At 45.5% G+C, this 26,072-nt stretch overlaps 1 protein-coding gene across 5 annotated transcripts in view; it reads left to right on the top strand.

Annotated features, from left to right (window-relative positions):
• The window catches only part of LOC133345308 (caskin-2-like), a 418,730-nt gene that overhangs the window by 264,754 nt on the left and 127,904 nt on the right, over nt 1-26,072 (top strand). For 4 of the 5 annotated variants that reach the window (XM_061555995.1, XM_061555985.1, XM_061555959.1 and 1 more), the window contains exon 2: nt 14,721-14,772. The exons of the other annotated variant lie outside the window; for it this stretch is intronic. In XM_061555995.1, the coding sequence (XP_061411979.1) occupies nt 14,721-14,772 (52 nt within the window). The remainder of the gene's footprint in view (nt 1-14,720; nt 14,773-26,072) is intronic. 5 annotated transcript variants of the gene reach the window in all.

Here is a 26,072-nt window from a genome sequence, read left to right as displayed (position 1 = left end):
TCAATAAATCTTGACCTAAAGCCTTCGTGACTGCAGGAACTCATTTTATGGGTCTTTCGGTAAAGTCACGTAGATAGGTAAAAAAATTATAAAAATACACACAAAATAAACAAAAAAAATAACACCTCTCTACGTGACTTTACCAAAAGACCCAAAGAATATGACATTCGTCAATATCACTGTGGCTTTAAAAGGAAAACAAATTCTAATACGTGACATTTTTCGCTGGCCCTTCTTCGTAGCACGTACAACATAAATTGTGCTCCGAAGAAGGGTCATTGCCTGAAACGTCGCCCATCCCATGTATTTTTGTGTCCCCTCTTAAGGCCACAGTATTATTGATGAACGTGTTGAGTTCTTTCCAGGGCGCAATATTTCTTGTGCGGCACTCGTTGTGTGCTCTTCAAATGCAGTGTTTGCATTCGCATTATTTGAAGTTAAAACATTTTCACGATTCTGAAAGTAACAAAAAAATATACCGAGGCCAAGATGTAATGTAATTGTTTTACCATATAGGCACATTGTCTGATGGCGTTGTAGCCCTTTACCCCGATGCATTTTAAGGGAAATACTGTGACTCTTGTTGATTTGTCACGATGGTAATCTGCCTGAGCAGAGCCCTGGGCTTGTTTTTTTCATGGCCACTTATTGCTGCGAAAGTGGTAATTATTACTGTCACACAGAATTGGCAGTCAGGGTGATATGCGTATTACCGTACAGTGTGTCTACACTCGGGATGTAAATATGCATCGATTGCTCGATTCGAATTCGTTGTTTGGCTCGAAACATCGAATTGTCGCGCGTGGTAAAAAAAAAATTATGTTTTATTTAATTCCCATACCGCACTTTATGTGTCACTTTTAGAAGCCTTGCATTCAACGAATATATGTTTTTTAAACGTAATTTATTTTAAAAATACATTTAAATTCATAACCAAATTATCAGGCGGGGAGGAGGGAGGGGGGATGGGAGGGAGGGGCAACATTTCTACACGTTTATTAGTCTACAAACACAGTACAGCATTGAATTCGTAAATATAAACACGTCGGTCGAATAGCGCTCTTTATCGTAATCCCAAAAAGGCAAACCAGAGTCCAAGTCACGGCTCCCCATTGGCTCCCAGCAGAGGTCGCAACCGGGTACCCGATACCTGTACCCTACCCGATACCCGGCTACCCGTACCCGGCCGCACCAGGGTCGCAAACGCTAACCCGTACCCGTACCCGGCCGGGTACGGGTTAGCGTTTGCGACCCTGGTGCGGCCGGGTACAGGTAGGCCGTGAGTCACCGGTGAGTAACTGTTTGTCACTCATTTCCCAACGTCTTGTCTCTTCTCACAATTCATGTTCCTAAAATCAACCCACCCGCGCCTGCAACATGGCTTCATCCCAGAGGTCGCAATCAGGTACCCGATACCCGTACCCTACCCGTACCCGGCCGGGTACGGGTAGGGTATGGAATTAAAACCCGTTTGCGACCTCTGGCTCCCAGACTATCGTCTTGAGCCTAGATTGCGTCAACCCAGCCTCAGTTGATCGGCAGGTTTGCGTATGGTGTGGGGGGGGGTGAAGTGTGGGCTACTCTCACAGGGCCATGTCTTTAACTCGTCTTGACATCTCACAGCCACCACACAATACAAGCACATACAAATACAGTACAACATCTAAGTTAAGGATCGGTTTTGTCTTATATATGTGTATTGAATGTTGTAACACACACACGAAGAAATTCATTTTTTTTTTACTTTTATTTTGGCCACAGAAAGTCTGCCATGCGTGCGCTGTTAGTCGGGGATAGTTTCTGAGCGATATGAGGCTCGTCAATCTAACGTCCGTGAAACATTAACCACCGAATCCCTGCCCAGCCAGTTCAATTATATTTTATTTCAGGGTACTGAAAACACGCATCAAAAAAAAATATAGGACATTTTAAAATGAGGCAATTGCCGTAAAAATTAATAATCCCTCTCAACATTATCAAGCCCGGTACACGCGTTATTCTAACGTTGATAATTGCTCCCAACAGGAATCCCAGCAGCCTGTGAAGTGCTTGGGGAAAATGCATTCTGGAATGTCATCTAAAAGAATATATCGATGCCGTAGCTTTGCTCCGATACCAATGTGGTATCGATTAGTCTTACAGATTTTTAGCAATACTGTACAGCCATGTTATTTGACGAACAATAATTTTTGTTACATTTTTCTGTTCAGCCTTCTATCGCTACTGCCATGGTTACTGTTTATGTGATCTTCACCCACTCATGTGGAGGACTCTGTCTACAGGACACTGTGTCCAACCACCATACTGCAGATCACAACACTCATTCACTCGCTTGCTCAACCACTCACTCAGCACTCACCCACTCTCTCCACTGTAGGTCACAACATACTCACCCACTCACTCACCCACTCTCTCCACTGCAGGTCACAACAACATCCTCACCCACTCACTCACCCACTCTCTCCACTGCAGGTCACAACATACCTCACCCACTCACTCACCCACTCTCTCCACTGTAGGTCACAACATACTCACCCACTCACTCACCCACTCTCTCCACTGTAGGTCACAACATACTCACCCACTCACTCACCCACTCTCTCCACTGCAGGTCACAACATACTCACCCACTCACTCACCCACCCACCCACTCACCCACCCACCCACTCACCCACCCACCCACTCACCCACCCACTCACTCACCCACTCTCTCCACTGCAGGTCACAACACACTCATCCACTCACTCACCCACCCACCCACTCACCCACCCACTCACTCACTCACTCACCCACCCACACACTCACCCACTCTCTCCACTGCAGGTCACAACAACATCCTCACCCACTCACTCACCCACACGCTCAATCGCTCACTCACCCACTCACCCACCCACTCACCCACCCACTCACTCACCCACACTCTCCACTGCAGGTCACAACAACATCCTCACCCACTCACCCACCCACTCATCCACTCACCCACTCACTCACCCACCCACTCACCCACTCACCCACCCACTCACCCACCCACTCACTCACCCACTCTCTCCACTGCAGGTCACAACAACATACTTACCCACTCACTCACCCACTCTCTCCTCTGCAGGTCACAACATTCTCACCCACCCACCCACTCATGAAATAATGTCCGTACAATATCCATCCTGTATAATGCTATCCATAAATATCTAAAACTCGTACAGTATTCAAATATTCTTGTGCATTGTTATGGTCCTGTGCAGCATTGTGATTGGCACTATCCTGCTCAGCCAGGGGTCGGCAACTGCAGCTCCGTTGCTGCTGCACGCGGTGGCTCTTTAAGGGACCGCTGCGTGATGCGTTATTTATTAAGGACCACCACCGTCTCGTATTCACGTGGTATTGCGGCTCTTGAAATATTGAGTTTATTTTTACTGAATTCGAAAGAAATGTCTCTTATTATTTTGGTTGCCAACCCATGTGCTCGGCCAACCTTAGTACATCGGATTGAAGTTATGGTGAATAATAAAAATGGGGAGAGATGTAAGGTGGGTCGTTAAGGTGGTCACGGCTTAAGCATTTTGTATTTCGCTTGCCTCTGAGACTGCTTATGCTGCAGTCGTATTTATTTAAAATTGTATTTCTATTGCATTAACAATTTATTATCACGGTTACATAACGAAGCAGCTTCTCTTCCCATATCCTTGCCAGGCTAAATTAATGTTGGATCTTCCTCACTCGTAATGTCATAGCCAGGTCACATTGTTTCCTACTTTTGTTAAAATACAGTTCGGCACGTGACCCATTTGAAATTCCAATTTTTCAAATGTTGACATTGTTTTACTCGCACAGAGTTTATGTTCGATTTGGCACATGGGAGTGAAAGGTTCACACAACGCAAATGTGTGCACATCTGAAATGGGAGGGGGGGAAATATAATCAATGCATTTTTATAGATTCCAATAACTCTATACCATGCACCACTACATTTTGCACAATATGTGGATAATTATGTTTGTGTGAGTTTTTGTATGTATGTATTTACGTACGCATTTATGTGTGAATTAAGCCTTTAGAATTCACATAGGTCATGTTGATATTTCCATGATGTGGTGATGTATAATTCCGAACCGTTAAAAATAGAAGATATTTATCGTGTGATGTGCTTGTAAATTTGACCTTGAACCCTGTCGTCTATCTCGTCCACCCACTGTGGTGGACTGATATGATTTAAACAGCTGCTGTGACTTTACAGGGAAGCATTTGAAATGCTGTTTAATACATTTTTAGGGTATTTACTTTGACTCCGAAAATAACACTAAACCAATTTCGTTTTGACTTTTAACAAGTCATGCACAAAAGGATGAAAATGTGTCCCATGCACTTAACAAATTGGCGAAGAGTGGTTCATTTAAAAAATGTTTTTTTTTCATGTTTGCCACAGTATGAAAGGGGGGGGGGATTCACCACCGGATTGTATTTAAGTGAGGTCTACACTGCTGTACAATTACGTACAGTACAGCAAACGGGGTGTGGGCTGGGCAGGCTTTCTGGACGACGGTTCGTATTATTACACCAATAAAAAAATCGGCTTATGCGTGTCGCACTTATTTTCCAATTTAGAATGGCAATGCAGAAGATGGGTTGCAGTGGGAAATAGGGGCTTGCCCCTTAAGACTGAGCTCGGCTGTTTTCGTACCCGAGCGATGAGAGGCAATACATGCATCGCATACGAAAAGTGGAATTTTACACGACATAAAGAAAATAAATGCTGTTGGGTGTGTTGTGCTGAGCGGATGGCTGGTTTTCATCACCAATGCCGCCACCGGTTAAACCTCTTTTCAGGGTCAATTACTGAGTCGATTTAAAAGGAGCAGTTTTTTTGTGTGGGGTGCCCACATCAATTGAGTTCCATGCCGGCTAATTGAAGGAGCGATGGGGTTTTTGTTTTGTTTTCCGGCACGCGCGTTTGCAATCTATCAGCCAATCTGGATGTGGGCGCCATCGTGAATGCAATTCAATACCTGGTCCTTTATTCAGGTGAGATGCCACCACAATGCATTTATATTTCCTACGCACGTAACATCACAAAGCTCACAGTCGTAATTTAGGAATGATCACAGTCTTTGTTGCTGTTGTAAGTAACGAATATAGGATATGGGATAAGTTTGCGAACAATGTCACAGTGTCTTGAACATCCTTGGAACAGAAAGAGCTTGGATGTTATGAAAATCTGCAATATTTATAGCCCATGATGACATTTGAGCTATGTAACCAGGGTAAAGCGTGGTAACCATTGACACTTTCATCTATGTTCGTGGAATTTTTGCAGTTGCAAGAACTTCTCTAGTGACAGCCTTTATTATGTTTGCAGTAAGTGGATCTCCGAGTTCGATTCGCGGCCACAGCTAACATCGGTGGTGAGCCATATCTGAACGGGTCCTGGGCCTTCCCACCCCTTCACCAACCCACAATGACCAGCGTGGTGAAGTATGGTCAAGCATCTACCGATGCTGTTCGGAAGCCTTCATCCAGCAGTGGATTGACAAAAGGGCTGTCAATTATTAAGAGGCTCTCTGAAGAGGAAGTCCTGAATAGATGTACACGACATCTTATGGCTTTTTGGAAACCCCCAGGCATACAGATTTGAGTGTTTTCAGCTTGGGGCATTTCCCACAATCCATCATTTATTTGAAATCACAGTCAAGTACTCAGAGCCTGCATGCAACGTGTACATCTCACACAAAGATCCACAAATCATGTTCTCGGCCGAAAAATAACACACAGTAATTTCCACATTGCAAGCTCCCACAGTGCTAATTTTGTGCCAAGGCATGACAAAAAAAACCCAACTTAAAAATAGAAATGGCTGAAAGATGTACAAGAATTTGGGGCAGCAGAGGATGTCTGGGATGTAAGGTCTGGGAGTGTGGTCCCAGAGAGACGCGCTTGAGATTCAGAAAGCATAACCTGCGGCAGGGAATATGCACTTCGGCTCAAGATGAAGTACCTACGGATGTGGCTCCCACTTGCGTTTCCTTTCCTCCCACGCGGCCGTACCTCACCCCCCACATCCTTATCGAGAACCTGATGGTAAAATTGTCATGGAAAAATCTAGATAATCAAACTTGTCTTTTAGTTATTTATTTATGTGGACCAAAAAGGGCCTCATAATCAACGTTTTTGGGTTTAGATCGCGTTTATTTATAAATGTGTCGTAACCCTCCACCACCCGACACGGCCAATCAGTAAAAATGTGTCACGTTGACAAAGACAAATAGTTCACTGCTTTAACTCACCGGTGTGTTGAAGCCACAACATTTACAATTTCTGAATTTCAGAATTCTGGCGAATTGCCCGATGATGCTGGTTGCAATTACCAGCGAAACGTCGTACTCAAATTGTAAATGTTGTGGCTTCAACACACCGGTGGGCTAAAGCAGTGAACTATTTGTCTTTGTCAACGTGACACTTTTTTACTGATTGGCCGTGTCGGGTGGTGGAGGGTTACGACACATTTATAAATAAACGCGATCTAAACCCAAAAACGTTGATTATGAATAACATTGGTCGCGAAAGCCTACGTGTCAAAAAGGGCCTGGCAACTATCACCGCAGATACCACTGGCAGCATTTGTTGAAAGTGGGGCACCTTTTCCATCTTGTAAGTAACTTAAAAATATATAAAACAGCAGGTCTCCCCCCCAAGGTCACGTGAGAAAACAGGTAGGTAAACTTAACACGTAGGCTTTCACGACCAATATTATCCATAATAGTTTTTTTTGGGGGGGTGAGGTCGCATGAATATACGTGTGTCGTTAAACCCGCCACCACACGATGCAGCCAATTAAGAAGGTTTGTCAAGTAAACTAGTTCAGCACCACCCAGTGTGCTGGAGAGTAAACCCACAACATTTACAATTTTAGTATGACGTTTCGCTGGTAATTGTAAATGTTGTGGGTTTACTCTCCAACACACCAGTGTGCTGAGCTAGTAATTAATTGGCATGTTTTTTTTTTACGTGACAAACCTTACTAATTGTCTGTCGGGTGGTGGCGGGTTTAATGACACATTTATATTTACACGATCTCTCCCAAATAAAAGTCCCTCTTTTTAAGGAAGGTAAATACAAAGAGGGCACACTGGAGTCAGCGTAGGCGGGAAGAGTTATCGGTAAAATAAAAGAAAGCGTAGAAAACTCACTGAAAAATGGATAAGGAAAGGTCGAGATTTATTGTTGGTAGCAAGTGGGGTGTTAATTGCAAAATGATAAAGAAGCGAATTCATAAATTTAATGTGTTTTATGGGAGAGCAAGTTGACCCGAGTTTGACGTGATAATTAGTATTTAGCGGCGCTACATGGATAAGAACATTACGTTAACAAATAATAAAGGCAATGTGCTGGCTGCTTCATAGGTGTATAAGCGATATGCAAATGAGGGTCATTCATTAAAGAACTGTTGAACGGAGAATTACATTCCACGATGCCGATTACACCGTTCTGTTTAGTCCCGTGTGTCCACGCTTTTGTGAAGTCGATGGAATCGTCCCCATGCGATCACCTCCTGCGCGCGGGCGTGAGCCGAGGCGGTGCCGTGGGCGGACTCGCAATGGAAAGGTCAGGAATTAAAATCCCGACCAAGGGTGAACTTAGTCCATCATATTCTTGGTTCTTTCGGTAAAGTCACGTAGAAGGGAAATAATAAAATTATAAAAATATTCGACAAAACTAAAATTCTCACGACGTTGCGACTGCAACACAAGCAATCATCATCAGGTGTGAAATCCACAGCAAGACAATTATTGTTTTATATTTTTATTATTTTATTATTTACTTTCTATGTGACTTTACCGAAAGAACCAAGAATATGAATCCCTGCAGTCACGAAAGCTTTAAATCAAAATTTAGTCCATCATCTTTCCTGGAATCGATAAAACGACAACAAAAAAGTCGACAGTGCCTCACCTGTGGGACTATTGGCCCCCGTCATGGGAATGTGGAATTTCCGACAGTGATTATAAACTATCACCTGAGATTAGTGCTCAAAACTTGTTTGAATGAGTGCGCTTTGACTTATTTGACTGTGTAAGTAACTGGATAGCACAATGGGTGTCCTTTTATTTTACATTTATTTAATTTTATTCTCTCTGTTTGAGATTCAAGGCCTCTTACGCAAGGAAACCACTGACAAGCATAGTTAATTACAGAAGTAAGATTTTTCTTGTAACAAGTAAATTGTCAATATGATAATTGGTTTTTTGCCCTTCTATCTCGCAACCAAACTGACACATTTTTTACAAGGAGGCATGTTTGCATAGACCACAATACCTGCAGTCATAATGCAAACAAAAATCATAACTCTGATTATGTATGCACTGTCCTTGAAGTTGATTGGTCCACACCCGAGACAGCTTTCCTTAAAGCCTAGTCTCACATGGGTTGGACCAGATGACGCCAAAAGGCGCACAACTCAAAGACAATGCACCATCAGACTATGAGAGACTAGGCTCTAAGGAAAGCTGTCTCGGGTGTGGACCAATCAACTTCAAGGACAGTGCATACATTATCAGAGTTATGTTTTTTGTTTGCATTATGACTGCAGGTATTGTGGTCTATGCAAACATGGCTCCTTGTAAAAAAAGGTGTCAGTTTCGTTGCCAGATTAAAGGGTAAAAAAACAATTATCATGTATTTCTACTGGCAAATGAGGTTCCAATGGTGTAAATTGTCAATAATTTTGCACTTTTGCGATTTGCTCTGTGACACGGGCGCACGATGCCCTAACTTAGTGGATCTCAGCATCTTTAGCGGTCACCTTACGAATGTGTAAAGTTATTTCCAGCCCAACTCTAAAATAAATATTATTACAACATTGCTGGCTAGGCTATCCAGCGGGCAAGAGCACAGTTGCCAATAACACACGTGCAAGGGAAGACCATGACAATGGGGTCGATAAGAATGGCCCCGAGGGGGCCGTGGGCCCTTGGCTGTGTTGGGGAGATTTTGGCGATCGTGAAATGTAAATATTTTTCCCCCATTCAGTTTTTGTTTTCTCAGTTCGTTTGCTGCAGCGTTCAGAATCAGAATTTGTATTTAACCTGGCAAAATCCGATGAGCTCTTGAAGCTCTTTTTCACACATGCCCAGATGGGGCTGGTCAGTTACAAGCAATATAAAAACACGATAGCAGTGCAAAGGATAGGAAAGGTAAGCAATTCACAAAATATAAACACGTAAATAGTATATATATATAAGTTCAAATTGCATTGCCTGCTGCCTGGAGGTGGATTTGTTGCCGTTTTCAACGCCCGGGCCGGTATTTGTGGAAATAAATCCGCTGGCCCTGATTGGTGCTGTGTGACCTTGTGTCGAGGGAAATGTCAGATTACAGAACCTCCTGGGCCACACAGACGCTGGGGCTGCGAGGCCACGGCCGGCCGTGGTCAAGGCCTCACGAGCCTGTGTTGAAATACATTCATTATGGCCACGTGTGTGTAAACACGTGTCTCCCATGTGCCAGGGGAGCATTGTTCCTGCGTGCAGAGTCAGTGCGTGTTTACACGTGTGCATTGCGTGTCTGTGTGTGGTGGTAGTGGGGAGCGGTAGTGTAGCGGTTAGCGCGCTGTGCTATGAACCCGGCGACCCGGGTTCGATTCCTGCTCACGGCTAACACCCAGTGACGATTATCTGAACCGGTCCTGGGCCTCCCCTAGGTCGACTCAGCCTCAAATGAGTACCTGGTGCGATGTGGAAACATCGCCACTGGGGAGACAAAGGCGCCCGGGCGTGGTGCTGGCCACCCACCCCCTCGTGTGCCGTCGGCCTTCATAGGTGTTCGCTAACAGCCTTTTCCCCAACAGCCTGTCAAGGCTATATGGGGGATCTTTGTCTTTGTGCACGTGCACTCCGTTATTATGTCGGGGGCATGAGCGCAAGTGGTTAGGCACACGTGCTAAAGGCTGGCACGAGCGGTAGATATGTGGACCGGTCCTCTTGAGCCTGCTCCACATTGTGTGAATACTGGGGGAAGCTGAGTCAACGGGTCGTTTGTGCTCGACCACATCACCAACCCCATCGTGGTTGCCTTCACAATGAGTAGTGGATCACGCGAACAAGCACTCTAGCTCCGATAGGAGGGCAATATTATTCGAGGGGGGGGGGGGGGGAATCTGCTGTCATGCACCGTACAGTACCGTGTTAACAGCATTGGCGTGGAGTCGCTCACTCGTAAACCAGGTGGGAGCCCATTGGTATTGCGAGCGGGCAGTGGCGAGGGAAAACGCAAGGACAAAGGGGAACAATCGGTGGAGAATGGAAATGGCAATTGCGGCAAATAAATAAGTAAACGGTGGCGAGGCAAAAACGTGATCATTGCGAACGAAAAAAAAGCGTTTAAAAAAATTGCACAATTTCCGTGACGTGGCGTATATTAAAATGCTTTATCAGATGAAGAAATTGTTCCCGTGGGAATTCAAGGTTACATCGCGATGCCAGATGGAGCCATGAAATCGGTTGGTATGCAGGCGCCGTGTGGATCACCGCGTCGCAAGATTGATTGTGAGGGGTGGCTTGAGGAAGGCATTCATCTAGCAGTGGATTCATCGTGGCTGATGACAATAATGATTTCTGCAACACCAATGAGTTGCTTGTTGTCCTTCCTCCGCACCTCCGATTACACTGGTCAACAAAAAAAACATTTTTTTCTGGCCTGGACTTTTACAGCTGTTTTAGACTAATTTCAGGGTGCTGAATCCAAATCTGATCTCTGATTTGCTCTATCACATCTCATTTTTATGCTATCGGCATACCCCATTTTCATTGATTTTACCCGAAATTAACTCTGTCACTTATGATTGCAAGTTGTTGCGAGTCAGTGACTGCTTTAGTGTTAAAATATGGTGCTGTATTTTAGGATAGTGTGTTTATAATATCATTTTATGTAGATATCCACATTTATTTAATATTTTTCTTCTGCAGTTTTTATTGAAAATGCAATATTTGCTATCTCAAAAACCTGATGTGATAGACAAAAACTGATGCCAGATTTGGAATCAGCACCCCAAAATTACCTTAAAACCGTTGGAATACCTTATGCCATAAAAAGTGTGTTGACCGGTGTTAGCACGTTTGGCTACGTACGGCGCGAAAGAAGTTCAATGTACATACGTACAATTAATTTCCCAATGTCTATGACTCTTCCTCCTGAACCTCGTAACTCTGCAATGTGCTTGCCCCCACCCCCCCATCAACCGCAAGCCCATCGTCTGCCCTCACGTCCCCTCCTGCACTGCCGCCTCCTTTGGGAGCCGCCGTGCCCTCATTTCCACCGCACGTTCAAGTCCCCACACGAGAGGCGTCGCGCGTAGGAGGCTGCCCCGAGCCAATTGATCACGGTCATCTTACTTATTCAGTTTGCATTGATCAGCATCCCGTAGTCTGTGTGGAGTGCGATTGCCAATAGAATCTGCTCATCCAGCGGCATTTCTTTAAGCTTGGCTGCTGATGAGACCCATAAAGTCGAAACCAGTCCATGGTTTTCCATAATGGGGGTTTTTGGGTTAGATTCGCGTAAATATAAACGTGTCGTTAAACCTGCCAACACCCGACACAGCCAATTAGTAAGGTTTGTCACGTAAACAAAATATGCCAATTCGTTACTAGTTCAGCACACCGGTGTGTTGGAGAGTAAACCCACAACATTTACAATTTGAGTACGACGTTTAGCCGGTAATTAAGAACCAGTCTCATCAGGCCGACAGCCAGAATTGTCGAGAAATCGTCCTGCGTCGGTCTTACGTAAAGGGATGGTCGTGAAAGCCGCGTCTTAACCAAATGCTGATTGATAATATTCGCTTGCAAAGCCCATAAGCTGCCGGGACTATTTATGTGCTTATATCTGGCGACATAATGTGGCATTGGCTTTTTGCGTTTCAATCGCGCAATGCCAGCTATTGCTGGCTTTGCGGGGAGGTCTTAATTCGTTGTCGGGGGGTTTGGTGTGGCGTCTGTTCAGAATTCAGGCGAAATTTCCTCCAACGTGCACAGTGTTTGCAACTGAACATTGAACGTTCCATTGACCTCACGGCCATACGTCTGCCTGGCCTGATTTCCCACAATTCCTAGGCAGCTGCAGAGGCAGATGAACAAGAAACACTGGGGGGACTACGCAAACAATAGATGTGGATTATGGCAATGGCAAGGACAACATTTTTTTTATTGTTATTATCTAAATCACCCATGTGTGAATACTGGGCACAATACGTGTGTGCGTGCAATTTGAATTCTGTGGGACATACAATAACGACATTATAACAGTAAAAATAAACACTTTGTGTATCAAAATTATTATCATCAGCAGCAGCCTTTGTCAGTCCACTGCTGTATGAAGGCTCCCCAAAAACACCACCAGCACCTCTCACAATCCTGCAGTGTTATCAATCTACCTAGCACCTGGACACTGGCTGATTTCATCACTCCGTCTCCGCAGCGGACGGAACGTCGGACGCATTCTTCCTTGGCTATTGTCAGTATGCGGCACTGTGTGTCTGTGAAGCGTGTGCTATTGTGTGCTGCATCTGACAAGTAAAATGTCAAGCTTGACACGTGCTTTTATTCGAACCGCAGTGACCATCGGAAGGTTATACAACGGTGGCATTGGTTGGGGCTTAGACCATCAACCAATAAAAACATGTTTGCATGAGAATCCATCAAATCGAGTCGGCTCGGTGGCTCGGAGATCAAGAGACGCTTGAGATAGCACAACTGAGATCCTGCTCTGAGGTCCCAGGTTTCAGCCGTTCTCGTGTGTGTGGAGTTGATTGTCTGAGCCCGTGTCACAAACGACCGCGTGCGATTTGGCCAAAATTCCAGCTCAAGGCGTGAACGTATGTTCTGTTTGATTGACACGCAACGAACACATCCGTTGGAGGGCATCGAGAGAGGTGGTGCCCCCTTACCGCAGATAGAGATGCCTATTTCAAGTGACATTCTGCGACGTCATCTTCCGCAGCCGTTCTCTGAGACTCGGTGGCGCAGTGCGAATGGAAATCCCGTCGTCGCGTGAAAAGATTTCCGAAAGCGCAATTGAAATATAAATTGAGAGAACGCGCGGAATAAGCAACTTCCGAGAGTACAATTAAGCTGTCAGCTGTTAGCATTCCCTATAAGTCAAAAATATAAGTCAATGCACGTAATTAGATTAAGATGTCTTCATTATTACTACTTGGATCCGATTACAGTAATTTTAGTTTTTTTTGCTGTAATACGGTAGAGCTGGTTCGTGTGGCACAGAACGTATTGACAAAATGCAATTGCTATCTCTGCAGTAGCACCCGTCATTATTTAGCACAGTCGTATTTTTAAATCCTTTATATTAAGTTCGCTTGCTTGCGTGCTTGCTTGCTTGCTTACGACCGTGCAAACCTTTCGGTCGTTTTTTAACCCACTTCCCGTGATCCAATCGAGCTGACATATTGCACACAGACTCGTTGTGCGAGACAATTAATGTTCGTGAAATTTTTTTCCAAAATTTTACACTGTTTAGGGAAAACAAATTAAATATTTAATTACCAATTGCTTAATACTGGCAGACAATCATCTGACCCATAGGTGGCAGCCATCTCAAGCCAGAGGACGAGAGGACTCTAGCCGCCACGCATATAAAGGATTTAGAGTGAAAAACTTTGTTTTTACGGGTTATACTTATTTGCAAGTCAACTATCGCCCCGTCATCGAGCACTGGCCGTGGAACAACTTTACCAACTTGGCGTGTGCGGATGTCACAATCCAACACACACACGAACGCGTGATTGAATTGTTATAGAATTGATATTGCTACTCTGCGCTTTTATTAAAAAAAAAATTCCACAATAAATCCCCCGTTGCACGAACAAGTTTTCTTCAAAGAATAATACACGAGAATCGATCTTTTTTTTTTTTACCTCCTACAGCATATGGCCCTCCTCGTAAAGACACACACTCGTCCTGTCAAGCTGTTTTCTGTTCGGATATTGTCTTTGTATTATTCAGTGTGCTGGAAATGCTCAGATCACTTTGATCACCTCCGGCACCACAACCGGCAGCAACCCGCCGACGGCCGTTGCGGATATCGGATGACGATGCACCGATGGAAAAAATATTTTTCAAAAATAAACTCTCAGGGCCATGGAACACACACACACACACGCGATTGATGACTCGGTGCCCGATTCACGAACACGGAGGAGGCATCGTCACAACGCTTCACCACTCCGCTGCTCCTGACGCGATCATTTGGCTCGACCACCTCAATGTAAATGCAGAGCTGTTGCTCTCCATCATCATCATCAGCAGCAGCAGCAACGTGAAGAAGAAGAAAACCTCCAAGCACACAATGCAGCCGTGAACCTCTTGGCGTCCGTGGGCCAGAGCGGACATTGGTACCGCGTGAGGGAGCAAATGTTGGTCGTACCGACGCATTTATGCGGCCAATACGAGCGGATGACTTTATAACCCCGCTCATTTAAAGTGATTGTCACGCCATTCGCTGTTTTTGGGCACAAAGAGAAATTGGAGCCGTTGAGTTGATGCCACCTCGGGCGGTTTCTGACAAAGTGAAATATACGCTTCGAGCACATGGTGTAAAGATTTCTCTCTCTCTCTCACTGCGTCTTTGCCAGCAGGCTGTTTGTCGCTGTTGCTGTTCATTGTGTCTCCGCAGGCTCTTTGACACTCCGCTTTCCCTGTTTTGTCTCTTACTTGCAGAGCTGCTGGGCTCCACCAAGAGGCCAAATATCAACCACCAGGATGAGGATGGGTGAGTAAAACCACATGCTCGCCTAACCCATGGCCCCGTTGTGAAAAAAGAAAAAAATATACAATTCTCTTTAATTGCTAAAGTCAGCCAATCGCCACGTCGCATTTAGCAGGCTAAAGTGTCGTGGAAGAGTAGACCAAGATCTCCTCTAGAGCGGCTCCCCTCGAGTGGAAGGCGCTTCCCCGCAGAATTGGCCCGGCCACAACCTTTATGACAAATAGGGGCAGGGAACCTTTTTTCTGCCAAGGGCCATTTGGATATTTATAACATAATTCGCGGGCCATACAAAACGATCAACTTAAAAATTATCCTGTTATATTTGGTCAAACATTTAATTAACTCACCCTTAATGTGATGGCTGGAACTGCTTCTATTTGGCGAGGCGTGTGATGTTAGCTGGTATTGATGATGTTGCTGCTACTCGCAACTGCTTTTCCAGGTTTGCTCCTCGATTTATTGAATTTCGAGTCCCGCCTGCGGTTGCCTTGGCAGGGCCACACCAGATGATGTGAATCGCCAAACCGCGTAAAGCTCGGCTGACGCTTCAATCGACAAGCGAGCATCTGCGATCATTATTAATCGCATCGACCCCGTTGCCGCTTTTCGATTCAACAGGCGGGCGATGCGAGCGCGGACAAAACTGTGTTTCCGTGAATCGATCGACGACTCACGTGTCCGTCTAAACATTTACACCGCCTCTCGCGTTATAAAAAGGTGTCGATTTTTTTTAAATAAAAGATAAGCGACTTTCTGAGGCGAGCCCCCCCCCCCCCAGCCAGCAGCATGTTAGGTGGGGGTAGAGGGGAGAATGTTTCCAAGCACGTGTTAGGGACCGTCCATAAATGACGTCCCGCACCTGGGGGGGAGGGGGGGGTCAGACATTTGTGACGATGTGTGACAAGGGGGGGGGGGGTTGAGAAATGTGAAGTCACTATCAAAATGCGCAACTTTAAATAAATATAGACAACACGTTCTACTTAATTAAATATACTTTTAATAAATGTTTTCTCCTACAACATCAGAGTGCAGCGCCACATTAAATACGCACTACAATGACAATAGTTTAAAGCGATTTGAAGCATGTTTTATTTGGGGGGGGGGGGCAAAGCTTTGTGACGTCATATTTGAGGGGGGGGGTCTGACTTTTTGAGACGCCGTGTGACGAAGGGGGGGGGGGTCAAAAATCGTCCAAAATCGCGTGACGTCATTTATGGACGGCCCTTTACGTACAGTGCGTGCTGTGCTAAACATATTTGTGCGTTGAGAGCGGCACCCGCGGTACCGCTGCTGCTGCTGCTGCATATTTAAAACAGAACGGACTCGAGATTTACAAAGAACACGTCTCAAAATGAAACGCGCATTTTCGCGCGGCAATTAAATCGAAAGGGAGAGCGAGAAGAAGGGGAAGAAATCGCACAACACGACTGTGATCAGAGCAATACTTTGATGTTGACGGTTACACTTCTGAAATGAGTGTAAGTGGTGATGTGTTAAATTTCGATTTAAAGCTTTCGTGACTGCAGGGATTCATCTTCTTGGTTCTTTCGGTAAAGTCACGTAGAAGGGAAATAATAAAATAATAAAAATAAAACATAATAAAATACAATTCTCACGACGTTTCGGCCGCAACGACGTTTCGGCCACAATGCTTGCGTTGTGGCCGAAACGTCGTGAGAATTGTATTTTATTATGTTTAATATTTTTATTATTTATTATTTCCCTTCTACGTGACTTTACCGAAAGAACCAAGAAGATGGTGATGTGTTGCCCGCACATTTACGGCACGCCAAAAAAAGAAAGCCAGCCCCTTGAACTCACGGTCAACTGAAGTAACTCCGGCCGTCAACTGTGAGATGAAACTTCATAGCCGACGATGACGGGGGGTGGTTGCTGTTGGGGAAGGGTTTATGTTTTCCTGCTCGCCTGTTCTGTTTGTCCACGAAACACAAAAGAGTTCGCAAAAGTTCTGGCTCAGTGCCCAGACATAGACACATCCCCCCCACCCAAGCCACTCGTCCACGGTTTGTTCAAAAAGAGAGGTTTATTTGTGAAGTGTTTTCATCATCGCATCGTGTCCTCTCGAGGCCGACGCACATCTGCGCATTGTTTTCGGTTGCACACTCGACAAAGAGCTGTGCTTTCATTGCCGAGCGATGTTCTTGGAATATCGCGGAGGCGATGTTGTGGGGGGGTGGGGGGTGAGGTGAGAGAGATGCTGGAGGATGTGGAGGGAACTGTGGAAAGAGGGAATGAGCCAGGGCCATAGCCATGGAGTCAACATTGGGGGGGGACCAAATCTTCCAGGGGGTCTGGGGGTCCTCCAGAAAAAAAATCTAAATTTTAAAACGAATTTCCTGCCTAAAATATAAAAAAAATTGACTTAACACATACGATGGACTTTTAATTTTATTTTTTACAATAATGTCTAATAGTGTATTGTATTACATTGCTCTGTTTTTTTTCTTTTTTGCCTTTTCTTGTTTCATTGTATGTAATGGCAGAGACTAGGGATTAATAAAGTACAACCATAACCACAATCATATAAACAGAAATCTATTTTATAGCAATATATTGGGGGGGACATTTTGAGCATATTTGAATATTGGGGGGGATCTGTGTCACCCCCAATATTTATATATTATAATTACAGCCTTGGAATGAGCAGAGTGAGATTCGGGCAAAGAAGTGGGGGGAGGAGAGGAGCTGGGTGTATGCAAATCCATAACAGTGACCGAATTGGCTTTTCTGGTAGCATTTTCCCTCATTAAACCCTTTTCAATAAATGAATGGGCCCCAGGCGTGCGTTATTCATTTTCAAACAGTCAAGAATATATCCAAAAATAAATCCAAAACGAGTGAGGGGGCTTAAAGTGTATGTGCAGAACACCTTTTTTGTCAACGCGCTTGGCTCATCTAGACACACCAACAACACTGGTGGGCGGACTTTCATTTTTACCAAGTGCTCAAAATCCATTATTACGACAGTTTGTCTCGTCGTTGGCAATTGGAGACAACGGCACATTTTCGGCAAAAAAAAATCTGACGAAATGCGAATTTTCGTCAAGATAATTTCTGCGGCTCTGTCGCAGCTTCGTTGTGAACGTTAGCCACACGTACTGTACATAGCTGAGGCCTTGATGTCTTACAAGTTTAATCGAACAACGTTGAACCCTATTTACGGGCCTTTGTTTTTGATCGAGGTTCCTTTTACCTAAGCCGAAGGTCATGGGTCAAACATCGGTCACCTTTAATACCATAAGTCTCCCTCTGGTCGGAAGGAGCCACGGAAGTTGCATTTTTTTTACACACAAGAGATGTTCGTGGATAATAATAGGGTTTTAAGTATATACACATTTGATTCTCTGTTATGGATAGCTTCACTGAGTCTCAATACACCTATTTTCGATGAATGACCAATTCCTTCTCGATATTTTCTTTTGCATGGATGGTTAGCAAAGTGCCTGGCAAACACCCTTGCATGTGAGAAAATGTCACTCAATACTGTGCGTGCACAAAAACAAGGAATCGAATTGTAGCTACTGCCATCATATCATCTACTTCTAGTCCCTTAGCTGTTTGGGTCATTACCATTTCCTTCACCAATATCCCCTTGCGGTAGTCTCTCCACTTCTCTCTGTCCACGGCTGCGTCTTTCAACAAAGACGGCTTCCACTCTGTGTCCAGTGTTTGATGTTTGACATCCACTCAGATCGTAGTCTTCATTTCCCCCCGAGTGCCTTCGGGCGTTCCCTCCATCACCGCCCTTTGCAGCCATCGCCATTCATCCTGGATGGCTATTGTGTCTGCGTGACCCACCAACCCTTTGTCCAAAGGTGCACAACAATAGACGTGTGTCACCATGAAGGCACACAAGGCACCGATCCGTAACGGGCATTTGTAGGCACTCCGTAACATGTGGATGCAAGAATTGCGAGTTTGTTGACACAGTTATGTGGTTTCGATGAAATCTTCAACTGTGAACAACAAAACACAGTTGTTCTAATGGCACGTAATCCATCTTTTAAAGTTATTTAACGCTTCACATATATTAATATAAGTAATGCCTCTTATCTGATCCCCTTTGCCAGTATTATAGGATACATAAATTACGGAAGACTGCTGGCTTTGATGCCTCTCCAGATTTGAAAGTCAACGTCTTGCTCATAAATGTTCTAAAGGGTTTGGTGCTATTAGAACGTAACTGATATTTTTAGCGTTTTAAATAGTGTTGCCCTCTTAGGTAACAATATGTTTTATGCCATACATGAAATCACAAACATGGTAAGGTGTCTAATATCCGTCGCTCTGAGCGTGGGATGTAAATTATAATGTTATTCTAAAAATGAGGCTCGAAAGCTGGCATGTTTCACGCATATAATCCAGTCAACGCTTAGACTATGAATATCCTGTGAACTTAAACGTTTAAATTTTGGCCACCCAAAATCGGAATGGCAATTTTTTAAAGTTGTTTTACCTAGTCCTATTATGGTCTGTTATCTGGAGGTTTTTAAGGGTACTAAAGCCAAATATGATGTTACATTTTCAACATTGTACTTTTCATAGCGGCGATGCTGAAGCTGATAGAAAGTGGGAAAATTCTGCTATCACGTACATATGTATGTAAGTACAGTATGTTGATATTATTTTATGTGTGTATGTTGAACTTCTTTCGCACCCTACGGATCCAACCATGCAAATCAGAGGTGCGGGGGAAGGACAACAAACGAAATACAAAAAGCAGATCTAAAGAATTGAGTTTTAAATCTAGATTTAAAAGTGCATAGCTCCAGCGGCTTCCTAATATCAGAAGGAAAAGCATTCCAGATGTGTCCGCAGAAGCACATCTGAAAGAGCGCAATGCGGTGACCATCTTTGATCGATGGTTCGCGAGGATGACCAGAGTTTGCGTGCTGAATTACGCTCTTTGGTGAGATCAGCAAGGTATTGTGGCTCGTTTGTGGCAAGCACCTCGTGTGTACTGAGTGCGACCTTGCAATATATTGCACTGGTATGGAACTGTGTGTGCATTTGGAGATGCTGCGACACAGAAGTGTGCAGACTGGACTCTAAAAGCAATCCAAAAGTGCCATATCTGATTCAAGGTTTATATATAAACTTTCGGCATCCGTTAATCTGCCCACCTAGTAATTAACAGTCCGCAAACTACAATCTGATTGGCTCGTTCGAATGTAACGGGTTACATTTTTGCTCGTCCCCCTACCCCTCGAAATAATTTTTAATTGCCATATACGTAAAAGCTGGCCAAACTCCTAAGCATTCATTTTATGTGAATAACATCATAAAAGCATCTTTGTACACATCGCGTCGAGTGTCTTCAGTGACCGTGTTACTAACGGTGGTGTGCAACATTCACAGTGGTCTAACACTCGGGGGTGGTGGGGGGAGGAAACCCCACTTAGCAACTCTCCCACCTATTGGTGGAGAATAACGTCCGATTGCGGGCCGATGCCGCTTGACACGTTGTGCCGCACGGGACCAGCTGCCACTGGGAGTCTCCCTTGGGCGAGACTGCAAGCAGGGCATGGGCATGTTTTGAGATGAGATGTGACGTAATGTCCTTACCATGTACACGCAAATCCTTACCAGCGGCTGACGTTGGTGGGCTCAGCTTCGGGTGGCAGAACGAGCAGGAGGAGAAGAAGAGCAGGACACAGAGCCACTCCGGTGGCTCGTTCCCGGTGCTCGTGACCTCCCTCGCAGTAAAGTGAGAGCAGCAGTCTCCAGAGCAAGAATTGAGCCTACTTTGGAGCCGTAATATTGTTTATAAAAAGCAAAATAGGGCCTATCATTTTCTGTTTATAGTGGCCGGTGTGATGTCGCTGTAGATCTTCTTAATGCGGTGTCGCCAAGTGAACGGTAGACAATCAGCTTGGTGACCCCGTAGGCCACGCTGCCACCGTACATCATCACCTTTATATTCTCCCGGCCATACTCCTCTGTCTCTCCCTCACACCCCCCCTCCCCCCACAATCGCCCCCCTCGCCTGCTCCATTTTTCTTCCCTCTCCGCACAAAATGTGCAGGCGATTCATCTTACTGTAATAGTAGCGGTCTAGATTTGAAAAGGGAAAGGTTTTACTGCCAATGTGATGCCGGACCTTCGTGAAAAAGCCTCCTCCATTAGAGCAGCGGACGTTACTGGGTTCGGATTAGTAAATATCCTGCCTGGCGCTCACAGCCTCCACACGTTGCGCGGGTAGAAGCGCAGCCCTGCAATCGCTCGCTCACGCCGTTGCTGGCAGAAGGGCCTCCACTAAAAGGGAGCTCTGGAGAGAAGGTACTTTGGCCTACTCTTCAACGCTGTACCAGACTCTGCCTCTCGACAGACCTGTTCTCCACCTGAAGACGGCTGCTTGCGTTGTGGCCGAAACGTCGTGAGAATTATTTTATTATGTTTTATTTTTATTATTTTCCTTCTACGTGACTTTACCGAAAGAACCAAGAAGATCAATCCCTGCAGTCACGAGAGCTTTAAATCGAAATTTAGCTGTACCAGACGTTTTGGAAGAGGTGTGCCCCACACTCGACTCTGCCGCCACACGTGACGTGCCGATCGACTAACTGTGGCATTCCCATTTTTACCGCTGGGTGCACAGAGGTGGGGGGTGATTTAAGAAGATTGTGCCGTTGTTTCAACTGCCGTACCGGGAGAACAAACTGAACGGGCGAGGTATGGATTGATATTGATCCGCATGAGGCGAAAGAGGCAGATGGAAAGCAACAACCGCTGGCTTGCAAGGATCCCATTAAACGACAGCGTAACATTTTGTTATGACTTCAAATAAACCACACACTCACCAGTGCTACCGCACACAATGCCTGCTCCTCTCATAATCTGATGCAGACGACAAGGATCTACTTGACCCGCCTGTTGACCGGATTTACAAAACCCACTTAGCGGAAAAACACTGCACAAGTACTTAAAGGTGCCGCCCGCGAATGAAATGTGTGAATAAACGCATCGAGTTGCACCGTGCCGCCACACGGCAAAACGTGAACTGAGCCATACTCTTAGGTTTTTTCGGTAAAGTCACGTAGGTCAAAATAAAATAATAATAAAATAAATAACGATAGGAAAAAATAATAGAAATAAAATAATAAATCACGACGTTTCGGAGGCAACACAAGCTTCCGTCTTCAGGTGGAACCGTCACAGCACAATTGCTGTATCAAGTAAAGAGAAGTCCCAAGAGACCCGACCTTGTATATACTGGTTAAGGGGGGGGAGGAGCCAGGATGGGCCGCGAGAGAGGTGTTGTTGTGAGATGGTTAGTACTAACCATCTCACAACAACTAAGAGTATGAATTCTTGCAGTCACGAAAGCTTCAAATCTAGAAGTGAACTGAGCCATTGCATGTATGTTCTTCTTGGTTCTTTCGGTAAAGTCACGTAGAATGGAAATAATAAAATAATAAAAATAAAACATAATAAAATAATTCTCACGACGTTTCGGCCACAACGCAAGTAGCCGTCCTCAGGTGGAGAACAGGTCTGTCGAGGAGACAGAGTCTGTGGCCGAAACGTCGTGAGAATTATTTTATTATGTTTTATTTTTATTATTTTATTATTTCCATTCTACGTGACTTTACGGAAAGAACCAATAAGATGAATCCCTGCAGTCACGAAAGCTTTAAATCGAAATGAATGTATGTTGTTTGTATGTCGAACTTCTTTCGCGCCGTACGTAGCCAACTGTGATGATTGGGGGTGTCGCAATTCTCAGTTATAGTTCTTCGGAGAACCTGGCCTTTGCTATAATCTGTCAATTTCACTGCTGTCTCTGTGGTGGTGATTGCTGCTCAATGTCCATATGAGCAGTGAGACTCAACTCTTTTGGGTAAATATTTGAAGATTTCGCATTTATTCATTCACGAGCAACAAAGTAAAATGCACGAAGTTGGTCTGATACTTATCTAAATGTCAGTACAGGATCCCCTGACACTGTAAAAACAGTCAAAAGTAGTTTCCCACGCAGCAGCAGTCATCTCTTGTTTAAAATCCAAAGGCAGTCGTGGAAACTTCACATTCCTATGGCAAGGGCAGCTCTATGCATAAGACTAGCACTGGAAACTTCCCACAAAGTGGTAATTTCATCATTTCATTGACACTACAGATGAAGAGCTATATTGACTTCTGGCTGGCTTTGAACTGGCTGCTTGCCACGTTATCTAACCACTGCGTCACTCGATTGGATCTGTTATTGTCATCATCATTATCTTCATCATCCTCTAAAATCAATCCACTGCCAGATGAAGGCCTCACCACCACGAACGTTTTCAATGCAACTTAAATTATTTTATGTCCTTTTAAAACAAAAAATCCTTTGCCACTCCAATGTCATTTTAAACTGGCTCTTAACAGCTTTTCAATTTCTCCCTCACCTTTTAGAGTGGCGAAAGCCTCGGCTGGGAAGATTACAAGCCGACATTGAATGCGGCTAACACTTACAATCATTTCAGACTCACTTTAAAGTTTTTAAGCATATTATTAAATATAAACTTGTTTTTTAAATTAGTTTTTCTTTTCTTGAATCGTAAATTGCCTTTTATAGTGCAACATTTAAGTACAATTGCGATGCGTGTAAGTCTTATTCACGAGATGGATAGGAATAATAGCCATACATGTTTAAACCCTTCAATGAGGTATTTTTTTTATTATACTTAACTTTTAAGATGGAAAAAACATGCGCTATAGGTGGATTAATACATCGCAGGGTTGTGAAAGGTGGCGGCAGCGGCTTGGAGAGGCTGATAATAATGAAAAAAGAAGATGGGGAGGGAAAAAATACTAAAATACAAAGAGTCCCATTCGTGAAAGCGGCCAGTTTCTGGCTTTCGTGGGAAATACCGACGGCATTACTTTTCAACGAAAACAATTTAGCACTTTATGAGCGCATCGTTTTGTCCTGCAGCAACGATCCACAGCGTGCGTTCGGCCCACAAATGCCACAGCCTCTTCCACACGGAGCAGAACTATTCTGCAAAAGTTCAAAGCCAGTCAGCAAAATGTGGCTTAAATCGACAAAATGTGCAATGCCCCCCCCCCTCGACTCCTCCCCGCACACCCGCCCCTCCTGCTGGGGGAGGTGGGGGTGGGGTGGGTTGGTGGGGGTGGGGGGGAGGTTTGGGGTGGAAGTGGTGGGGGGGGGAGGTGGGGGGGATGGCACCGCAGCAGCATCGAGGGATGGGGGGGAGCAGCGAGGATGGGACCTTTAACCGGCCGCCAAAATGTCCAACTACGGCTCTGCACATTGCAGAGTGACTCTTCATGGCAACAGAATTTCCTCTTGCCAAATGGCAGAGGATGCTGTAAGAGCCATAAGAGAGGAATGGACCGCTGCGCCTTAGATGTGCATCGGTGTGTGTGTGTGTATCAAGGTCGGGAGGTCATCACGGCGTTCACGTTCACGCCACCTTCTCCATCTGGATCTCACAACTCTTGTGCAGGAGGCATTTGAACTCAGATGTGCATTGCACCGTTGGCGCTCAGAGGCCTGAACTCTGGCTAGTGTGTGTTGGGCATATTGGGGAGCAGCAAGCCATATATTTATTGTACCCCCCCCCCCCCAAAAAAACAAACCCCGTGGTCACTTGTTCCCCACGCATACGGTAAACCATTGCCACCACTGAAAACCACCACAATTGCCTTCTGAGCCAATGACCAACGCAAATCAATGTCACCGTTTTCCCCTCAATTGCCTCGGACCCAATGTACAGGAGTGGATGGAAGTGTGCGTCTGGGAAGTCGGAAGTCCCACGTGGTACGGGACCACGTCCGTCTACGATTTACGATGCACCAAGTTAGTCTGGGGCAAATGCCTCGAGCGCATTTTAGCCTGGAGGCGGCTCTAACGATACATGTAGCATAGCCAGAGTGGCGAGCGTGGAGCTTTGAACAGATGGAATTTAAGCACAGGAGGCGGGGGATGGCGGTAATGAGAGGAGTTATGGTCCCAAAGGTGGGTGGCTTCAGAGACACATTCCCCTCACTGCAGTCCTTGATCCCCACTCTAAGAGTCCAAGATCTTCTTGTTTACCAAGCGGTGCAGCGCACGTGACGCACGGTTACAAATGCGCGTTACATTTACGCGTGCGCTTTACAAAATATAATCGCACCCCAGCGAGAACGGGCACGAACGCGTCCCCGTTTTTGTGCTCGATGGATAGACTGGCAAAGATCTCCACTGTTTCTCACGAACCGTTTTAGCGGCGACTGCCAAAGCTGAGGACTCTAACGAGGAACGCCGCGTTTCTTGTTGCTCGTCCTTAGAAACGAAAGTCGGGCTTGGAACCCGCTGCGTGTAATCCCCCCCCCACCCCATCAATTTTTTCCGAATTTACAGTCAAGAAACGCTCTTAGACTCACACTTTGATGTCAACAGCAGCCACATTTGCAGCTGACTTGCAAAGAAGATTTGAGTGTAATTTGTCGTTTGTATACTTTTTAAACGACGACTGTTATACTTTCTATATTATTCTGCTGTGTTCGTTTTGAGTTAGTGTACGAGTGTTTTAATCACATATATGTGACTTTATTCCCTAATTTTCCACCATTGCCGGTCCAAAGCTTGAACTGGACAACCACAACGAGCTTCACAGATCACGGGGTTCTGGCAGCCCGAAACACATTCCTGTGGAGGGAGCTGGTAGGAACGTTGGGTTGCTCGGTCAATGGCCAGGGTCAATGGCGGCATGGTGTATTCCGCGAATATGGCCGACTGTGAGGGTGGGCACAAGCCGGCGTGAGTAGGTTAAACGTTGAGTTTTATAAGGGCACCACGGGGTGACCAGCCCCTCCCCACCCAGCCCCACCCCTCCCACCGCCCGCCTAGCCCCACCCTCCCCACCCAGCCCCTCCCCACCCAGCCCCTCCCCACCCTCCTCTCCCCACCCAGCCCTTCTTCACCCTCCCCACCCAGCCACTCCCCACCCAGCCCCTCCCCACCCTCCTCTCCCCACCCAGCCCTTCTTCACCCTCCCCACCCAGCCACTCCCCACCCTCCCCACCCAGCCCCTCCCTGCACGACGGACGGACACAATAATCCCCTGTGGGCTGGTGTAACCAGGAGGTTCCTACCAGTATAACATGTCTGTGTCGGCACTTGTGCAAAGCTGTCAGCGAGCACCTATTAAGGGCCGCTACAGCGCATGGAGGAGTTTTGCAGTCAGCGATAAAACCCCGCCACCTTTGCCTACCAAACACCAGTATCAGCCGGAGAAAACCAACACAAACTACAAATTCAGAATGGTCCTTAAAGTCTGTAAAACCAATAATAATAG

Source organism: Lethenteron reissneri, chromosome 3 (genome assembly GCF_015708825.2).
Source record: "Lethenteron reissneri isolate LAM-NWPU_2019-01 chromosome 3, ASM1570882v1, whole genome shotgun sequence".
Taxonomy (NCBI): Eukaryota; Metazoa; Chordata; class Hyperoartia; order Petromyzontiformes; family Petromyzontidae; genus Lethenteron; species Lethenteron reissneri.
Note: the sequence above shows the minus strand (reverse complement) of the source record. Positions and strands in the feature narration are given on the sequence as shown.